Here is an 8,959-nt window from a genome sequence, read left to right on the forward strand (position 1 = left end):
CTGGATTTTCATACATGTGCTTACTTACAAAATCAAAGCTGCTGACTGTTGGCTTTACCCTTTCACTGAATAGAGCTGTTTTTCGGGAGGCACGCTTACCTGAGCTCCGGGGGAAGGAGGTGAGCCTTCTCCGGACAAGGATTAGGCTTTCAGTCACACTACACTTGCTATTCAGTCACAAATATTCTGTGGGCTCCCTTCAAGCCTGAAATGCCATATTTGCAGTATGGTGTATCACTTGTAATTTGCTGTTGATTTCTCCACCGGGTTTTATTCAGGGTTTTATCTAAATATAACTAAAATGGCATTGTTTTTACTCGAAGCTCCGTCTGACAGAACATACTGTATTTAAGAGGAGCAGCCGCTACTGACCAAATCCATTGGCTGCCACCACCTCTGTCTGATCAGTGTCCATGTAACCAAACTCCAGCAACCAGGCTTGGCACAGGGGAGGCAAGAGGATCCCCTCCTCCCCACATCCAGGAGCCACCCCACTGCCTTCGCTGGAGCTCCCTCTCAGCATGGGGAGCAATGCAGCAAGCAGCAAGTAGCCCAAGTGCTGTGCCAGCCCCTATTTCCGTAGCACTCCTATTCATAAATCTCCTTCCCTAAGTATCCCCATGGTATATAAGCACAAAGACTAAGAAAACGGAGCCACAGGAATTCTGAAAACCCAAACGCCAATAACTCACGTTCTAGCATGTTACTAATACACTGTATAATCATTAGATCACAACACAAGGGACAGTCATAATTCCAGCACACCTCTGCATATGGAAAGCTAAATTTTGCAGACCTTAAAATCACCACCGTGAGAATCTTCTGCTCTGCTTCCTGGGCATGTCCCTTGGTAAGGCAGGCAGACTGAATTCTTGTTCATATTGTGGCTTTATTAAGAATACAGTGAGGCCTTACACACCCCTGGCACCCACTCTGAGGTCCCTTTACACTGCCAGCACAGCATAACGCAGCCAGCACAAACGTAAATGAAAATCAGGCCCCAGAGGTGTTTTCTCCCTGCAGTGCAGACTTACAGCTCCCATTACACATTTGCATTAAGGGCTGCAACCCTCCATAAAATATGCTCACAAACTTAAAGCACATTAGAGAGTAGCTGGACTCAGCACATAGAGGGGCTTCTGCTAAGAATATTTGTCTTTGAGTATGACATAATAAAAACGTACAGGGACAGAGGGCTGCAAGGGGCCACCAATTTCACAGAGACTGATGTCTGGCGGAGTGGGAAGGAAGGGGGTTCTCCAATGAAGGGGGCCATGGCAAAAGTCTCTTCCATGCCCTTTTGAAATGAACGTAATTTATTTATTAGTCTTAATAAACAGGCAGGAAAGAGAGCAGGATTACCTGAAACAGGCATTTCTGTATCTTCTGCAAGGTTTTGCTTCTCTTACTTTGCACCAGGTTTTATTGTTCATGGGACGGTAAAGCAGCTATGATGTGACACCAAGTTATAACTCAAAGCCACAAGGGAATATGATCCACAGTTGATAATATAACCAATAAATAAGACAGAGGATGGAATAATGGGCAACAAATGTATGAATCTGCTACTAACTGGACCCATTTCCAGGAAACAAGTTGCAGCTGGGTCTGCTCTGTTAAGAGCCTCAGCACTGGTCGTCAGCCTCTCTCTGCGGGTCCAAACACAGACTTGGTGTGTGCAAAGTGGCTGATGCAGGAAGATGTGAGTCCCTGTCTGACCCTGGGCACAGGGTATGGCTGCAGACCACCACAGGATGGAGGGTGATGGGTGTTTGCCACGCTGGTACAGCCTCAGCCCACCCAGCCTGTCCACACAGCAGGTGGATGCACGCTTGGGTCTGTGCTGATGACCAACATTAATTTATCTGCTGCCTTTCAGAGCCTACTTGAAGCCAGTGGCTGAGTACAGGCTTGCAGCCAAACAGTTTGGATGTGTGTTGAGTTGGAGTCGAGTGTGCCGGCCTGCCCCAAAAATACAGACTTACAACTAGCCAAGCTGTACCTGAGCTGCTGCCCTTTTCTTCATTTCTTGCTCCATCTCCCTCATTACTCATTGCATCACCCAAGTCAAGACCTGCTGCTCCTCTGGGCAGAGAGTGTTTTATAAAACAGGCTGGCATGGCTGTGGATGGTCCAATAACTTCTGTCTTGGGTGGGAGTCATGAGTAAAAAACGTCACTCCTCTGAAAGTTTCTCAATGGCACAGAGTGGGTAATGACAAACACAGCCATGGAAATAAGACCAAAATGGTGAATATAATGCAACAGAAACCTCTAAAAAGATTTAAAAACATTTTTAAATACCACAGTGGTTCTAGTCAGAGCTGGGAGGACTTTGCAGACAAAAGACCACCTTTGCAGTCCTGTGAGGGGCCAAGCGCTCAGGTCCCCATGATGCTGGCAGGAGAACTGGGGCAGTGATGCATAGCCAAGAGCAAGGCTGTCACACAGAGAGAGCTGTGGGCACTGGGGTGAGCTGGCTCCCTGCCTAAGGCTGAGACCAGCAACAGCATCCACCTGCTTACCTGGTATCTGTCTGAGTGATGGATGTCATCTGAGGAGTGGGGTGATGCTGTTGGAGAATCTCCTTCCCGCTTGATTGAGGCCGACAACAAAATTGACTGCAAGAGAAAGGAGAAATTCATGTGAGCGTTGTCAAGCTCTGCCTGTCTCTAAGCTGTCCTCAAAGCCATGGAGAGCATGTGCTGAGCTGCAGGACTGTGCTGGGATGGAATACTGGGCTATGGGACTGGCTCTGCTCTTTCCAAGGGACTTGGCCCCACGAGGGGACCAGGCTGCTGGGTCTAGCAGAGTACAAATGATTCATGCAACAATGTGACAGGCATTTTTACTCCAGGTCTGGTGGCTGGGGCAGAATCAGACCCTGCTGGAAATGATATGTGAGGATCACACCAGAAATTCTCATGATAAGGCACAGGAATGCTGAGGTGGAGCAGTGCTTACATGTCCTCATCCGCCCTTTTTAAGTGCCACTAAATCTCTCAATAGCTTTGTAAACTGCACTAAAGCTCTCAGCACCTCTGCAGTGCAACTACCTCTTCCTTCAGTAATGATGCTATTTATTTTAATAAGTAGCACAGAAAAAAAAAAAAGGGGCCTTTTAGAAGGTTAAAAAGCTCAGTGATATTTGAGACCTAAGAGATCACTGATAAACTTCAAGTCAATAGTAGGTAAGTCTAAATTCTACACACAGTGAACTCTAGCAGGAAAATTACTATGGGAGTTTGACAGCATCCGAAGAAATGTACACTGAGTTGCAATGGAACTTTATTATTAGAGTACTTTGAGGGAAAAATGCAATTTAAAATTCTAATTTAAATTATAAATTAGCTCAACTAGGCTAAATATAGCCCACTACATTGTGAAAAAATGTGCACTGGAAATGCAGCTCTGCAGATGTTTGTTTCTGAGAATCAGCTGGCAAGATTTGACAATAAATGACTGTTTGGAGATGTGTGTGTTTGTGAAGGGAAGTGTAGATATCATCTGAATTGGACAGGTCAAGTGTGGTGACAACATTATTAAAAAGCATAATACCTTGGAGAGAGGCAAGTATTCCAGAAATATTTGCCTCTGGGCTGAAATGAAACGTGAAAAAAATGTGCATTTTTTGGGAAAGATATGAGAAAGTGGAAAAATGACTCAGCATACAAATCGGTTCAGTCAGCAGCAAGCAATCCCCCAGGCTTGGACAGCTCTCCACGAGAACAGCACGGCAGTGCAGCCAGCACGGGCATGGAGGGAAGGAGGCTTGGGGTGGCAGTGGAGGAGGGCAGCTTGGGATACCAAGTTCAGCCCCATGGGTATGAGCTGCCAGCCCTGCCATGAGGGCAAGAGGCATGGCCCAGTGTGCAGTGCAGATCTCTGCCGTAAAGCACAGCTCTACCGGCTGCGGGGAGATGTGATGTCCTGAAAGGGGTCACAGAGGAGTTGCCTGCTGGGGTGCTTGGTTACCTCCTTGGACACAACTGCTTCTGCCACCTGAGGGCTGTGCTGACCACATCTTGAGGCTGGCTTGCTCCTCAGCCCAGCCCAACAGGGATGCCAGGCACTGGGAGGGCCAGTGGGAGCCTGTGGGGCTGGGAGCACCCATCAAGGGCTGCCTCAAGAGCTCAGCCTCCACTTTCCAGGGCACAGACGGGCAGAGCAGAGAGGCTCTCTGGCTTCATGTGTTGGCTGAACCCAGCTGCTAGTGGGCTTTGGTGAACAGCTCATTTATTTCTGGAAAAGCCCTCTGCAGAATTTCTGCAGAGTGCAGACCCCAAGCTCCTGCTGTTGTTTAGTTTCTTTATTTTCTAAATGGAGGATGAGGACCATTTCTGAATAAGCAGGATTGCACATGTCCTATAAAAGAGAGGGATGAGGTTCAAAGAATTCAGTTGTGACTCAGAGTAACAGCCCTGACTGCAGCAGTGTTAATGCTCTAATAAGCCAAGCAACCTGGAGCTGGGAGGGTTAAATCTGTTTTGTCTTCCAGTGTATTCTAGAAAAGGGGAAAAAATACCCATCTCCCCATTCCTTGACGACAGACAGACAAACCCTGCCTGCCTCCAGCTCCCCCCTCAGCTTCTGGTAGCTCTAATCCAATATTATTATGTGAAAAATGGTTGGGCTAGCTATGGAGACAGTAAATTAAACGTTATGTATTAGTTTTTAGCGTGTGGTCCCGGGAAGAACGCCGGCCCCATTTATTCCACAAACCTCCTGAGCACCATGGCAATGACCTCTGGAAAAACGAAGGGCTAAACTAATCCCAAAGATGTCAATCTCGAGGCCTCTTCTACATACACTTGCAGTTTAGATTAATAAACTGTCTATTTTTAAATTGTGTGCAAGCACTTCAATTCTAAATACCTTGCCGGCATGTTAAACACAGCGTTAGAGATGCCAAGTCACACTTCCCCTTCACTCTTAGGAAACTTGACTTCATTTGTTTTTCTCATTTCCCTGCGCTGTGCCACACTTTGCCTCTCGGGCAGCCATGGGGGCAGGCAGGGATGCAGGCTCAGAGGCTAAGGGATTAGAAAAGGCACTCACCATCAGGGTGACTTTCAATCCTGCATTAGGCCAGCCTCTACCATCCCAATTTTGGCCTCTTTGACTCCAGATTGTCATGTTGAAGCTGTTTTCCAATGGCTAAGCAGTGAGGATGCCTGACCACAGCATGCCAAGCCAAGGATTTGCTGTTCCCTGCACCCACTCTGCTCATTTCCACCCAGGTCCTGGCAAGCAGAGAAAGGGCAGTGATACAATTCCCATTCCTCTCTCAACTGGGCTCTGGGAAGATGGCTGTGGAGGGAAAAGGTAGCTTTACATGTGCTTTGCATGCCCATGCTGCATGGCAGACCCAAATTCTGGCATCCCAGCCCAAAAACATGGCACTGAGTGCTCTGTGTGAGACACTCCTGATGGGGAGATGCTCTCTACCATGGGACCAGGTTCTTAAGCAAGGTGGGAACAAGCCTTGATGCTGAGATGTCCCTTTTCCCTTGGGGAAAGGCCACTAATCAGCTCATCCACGCCTAGCTGCCAGTACATCCCAGCTGCCCTTCAGAGTGTGTCTGAGTGAGGATATTTGGGGGAGAGGACTCTCCTCCCTCCCTGGTCTCCCCTCCACAACTCCCACCATCAAAGATGGAGCAAGGGCTGTATGTGAGTGGTGGTGAAGCTTCATATTTCTCCCTCCCCTTTAAATCATCTCTCCATTGGGTAAAGGCACTCTCTGTGGAGGTTATAAACCCTGAGAGGATCAGACTGAGCATTACACCTGGGGCAAGCTAAATAAAAAAAGGTCACCGGCGCTTTTTAAACATGGACAAAAAAGCAGTAAAATGTGTTTGGAAAAAAAAATCTGGCATTAAATCATGACTTTTTGCCTGCCTTGCCTCATTAAAAGTGGCCTTTTGGAAGGTAAAATTATCATTGTAAGTGATAAGATCTTTAAGAAAATAATTCACGGCTTCTTCACCCTTTAATATGATAGCCGCCACCGGCTAATTTTTTTCTTAATGGCAACGAGGCCATCAATCTTGTCCAAGCCCTGCACTCCCTCCTTCCTCCTGCCCCTCCTGCCATGCTGGGCAGCCATGGCCCTGCTCCGTGATTCCTTCCTGCCCCTTGGAGCCCAGCCGTGCCGTGCCAAGGAGAAGAGACGTGTCTGGATGCATGGCTTTCCCCGCTTGTGTCCACAGATCCCGAGGGCACATAAGCCTTGCTCATGCTGCAAGGCTCACGCCGGTTGCTCCCGACACGTTCCATGGACCCTGCAACCCTGCAGAGATGAGCTGGGAATGTTTCAGCAGCTCACCGAAACCAGGAGCAACACCTGGTTTACGTGTACAAATACAGGGGCAGGTTTGGTATGAATCAAACGTGCATGAGGCAGCCTGCGTGCCAGCTGCTGCGATCCCAGGCCATCGATCCCCAGACCTGCTCCTCCCTCCTCGGGTGGAGGAGCCGTGGGCAGCGCTGAGGCAATGTCGGCAAGGACACCCGTGCTAACTCGCCGCCGGCTCCTGACCCGCAGGCGCGCCAGGCGTGGGCCCGGGGCAGCTCGAGGGGAGGGGACGGGTGTCAGGGTGCAGCCGCCAGCCCGAGGAAATGGATGGAAATTGCCGGCACACGCCGCCCCCAGCCCGAAGAGCGGCCTCTCGCCGGCAGCCGGGGCAGGGGTCAGCGTGGGGACAGCCCAGCCGGTGGCTCTGACATTCTGCTGCCTCTCAAGGCCAGTCATTTGAGAGTATTAAAGTGCTGGACTTCTGCTTTCTGAGAGCCCTGGAAAAACATAAGGAGTCTATTTTTCTTAAACAATCCATCACAGCTGCTGTCAGCAGAACAAATACCCTAACCCTGCTTTTTTTTTTATCTATCTTTTAAAATTTTATCTTTTTTTTTTTTTTTGGGCACAAAGTGTTCCCTGCTTGATGCATTCAGCCTTAACTCTGCCGTCTAAATAGGTACTTATCACTTAACATGGAGGTGATGGCTTGACATGTTTTCTGTCTCCTGCCCTCCCCTCCACGGTAGGGAAGACGTCAAAGTGTTGCTAATAGCTGTTATCACTTGGGAACTGTAACCCGAAAGCAATGAGTGATACCAGGCCTTGCTGTGATTTTCCCCCTTAACTCTGCTAGCCATTTTTGTTATTGCTGGAGGATCCCCGACACAAAGATGCTACTATTAGAGCTGAGTTTCCTAGAAGCTTTTGGAGGGTTCACATTTGCTCCTCGGAAAAGTTAGAGGTAAAATTATCTAGTGGCTTTTAGCTGGCAGAGATAAAGGTAGGATGGAGCTGGGGATGAAAGGCTTAAATGTGAGAAGGGTGTGAACAGAAATAATGGTATCAGCAGCTTCTGGTCTTCGCTGAAAATTTCCAGTGGTTCACAAACAGAATAAGCTTACAGAAGTGTGAGCTACTAATTCATTTCTGCATGTTACAGTGACACCTGTGACTGTAATGAAGCTCTGCGTCCTCCTGGAAGAGACACCAGCTACATAGTGGGAAAAGGGGCACCTTCCAGCAGAACTGCCCATCAGCACTCTGGAGATGGAGGGGGAAAGAGGTCTGGCCCAGGTCTGCCCCTCTCTGCTCCTTCTGCCAAATGCAGTGGTTTCCCCTGGTCTAACGGGAGGGTACAGCTGTTTGGCCCAAGGGGAGTGAGGGGCTTTATTTGGCCATGGGGTAATTTGTTTTATGGAATAAAACCTGGCAGATACTTGGTTTTGGAGTGACTCTGGTATTCATCACCCCAAACTGCAGGAAGCACAGCCAGCTAACACTCATCCTGCATAATTTCCTCTCCTGCACATATCTGTGGGCTGTTCTCACGTCCCCAGCTTGGCCATAGCTTTGCTGCAATACCCAGATTAAGCTTTTTAATCTTTCCTTGTAAATCACAGTTACAGAGGGAGGGGGCACAGATATAGTAAAAGACTTTTCCAACCTCCCAGTCTGTCAGTGACACAAGAGAAGGAGTTAAAACCCCAGGGCCCAGATACCAGTCCCCTGTTCCTACCACCAGACATGATATGGAGAAGTTAAATGATTGTGCTAGAAATTTCATCTCAAGTGAGGCAGCTGGGAAGGGCTTAATACAGACATTCTGTCAAGGTTTAAGGCTCCAAATCTTGCTTGCTTCGAAGCTCTTTTTCCTTGGAGGGCTTTAGTGGTCAAATTTCCCACTAGATGTTGTAATTCTCTCTCAAACTGCTCAGTGAAGCTGTAAAATCACAGGGGTGGGTGGGGGAAGCAAAGAGCTCTAGCACTGTGGCTTGGTTTCCAGCTCTGCCGGAGGTCTGGGAGAAGTGTGCTGGCTGCCTGCCTGCGAGCACCCTCCGTGGAGCTGGTGCACACCTAAACAAACCAGCTGCAGGCATCTGCTGGATGCGTGGGATGGATTTTGCTCGTGGCCACTCACGTCAGTGTTTGTTTGCAGCAAGAGCCAGAGCATGGCCAGGACACAATTTGCAGCCATGTATTAGGAAGCAGCAGTGGAAACTGAATGCTGAACCCACCACAAGAGCTGGGATGCTTCATGGATCCTAGTCTGTTCCCCTTCAGTGATCAGTTCCAGCTCTTCCACAGGGGATATAAGTTTACCTGTTAGGTGACAAGTAACGGTCTGCAGCTGATACGCTGAAATATGGGCAGTACTGAAGTTCTCTTAGGTAGCAATGAGGACCTGGGAATGCTGACTCTCCAGTTACCACCAGCTGCTCAAGGAAGAGTGGGAACAGTTGGATTTACAGCTCGCCAATATGGGTTCAACCCACTGTGTACTCCTCTCCTGCCTTGCAAGAGGCAGCCAAGGCAAGGGGAGAGCATGAAGTCCAGGAACGATACTCAAGGGGAACTCGTGCTGCTGACAGCTACGTACAGACTCCTGGGCAGCCAAGCAGAGTCTATGGTGCTCTCCATATGCCTCTGCGAGACATTCCTG

General features: G+C 48.8%; 1 protein-coding gene across 1 annotated transcript in view; it reads right to left on the reverse strand.

Annotated features, from left to right (window-relative positions):
* Positions 1 to 8,959, reverse strand: part of RNF220 (ring finger protein 220) — a 222,351-nt gene that overhangs the window by 58,211 nt on the left and 155,181 nt on the right. Inside the window, exons 6-8 of the mRNA XM_017743556.1 lie at positions 2,525 to 2,620; positions 1,594 to 1,608; positions 67 to 94 (exon numbers count right to left, since the gene is read on the reverse strand). Coding sequence (XP_017599045.1) covers positions 67 to 94; positions 1,594 to 1,608; positions 2,525 to 2,620 — 139 coding nt within the window. The remainder of the gene's footprint in view (positions 1 to 66; positions 95 to 1,593; positions 1,609 to 2,524; positions 2,621 to 8,959) is intronic.

This window comes from Corvus brachyrhynchos, unplaced genomic scaffold, assembly GCF_000691975.1.
Source record: "Corvus brachyrhynchos isolate BGI_N302 unplaced genomic scaffold, ASM69197v1 scaffold48, whole genome shotgun sequence".
In the NCBI taxonomy this organism is placed as follows: Eukaryota; Metazoa; Chordata; class Aves; order Passeriformes; family Corvidae; genus Corvus; species Corvus brachyrhynchos.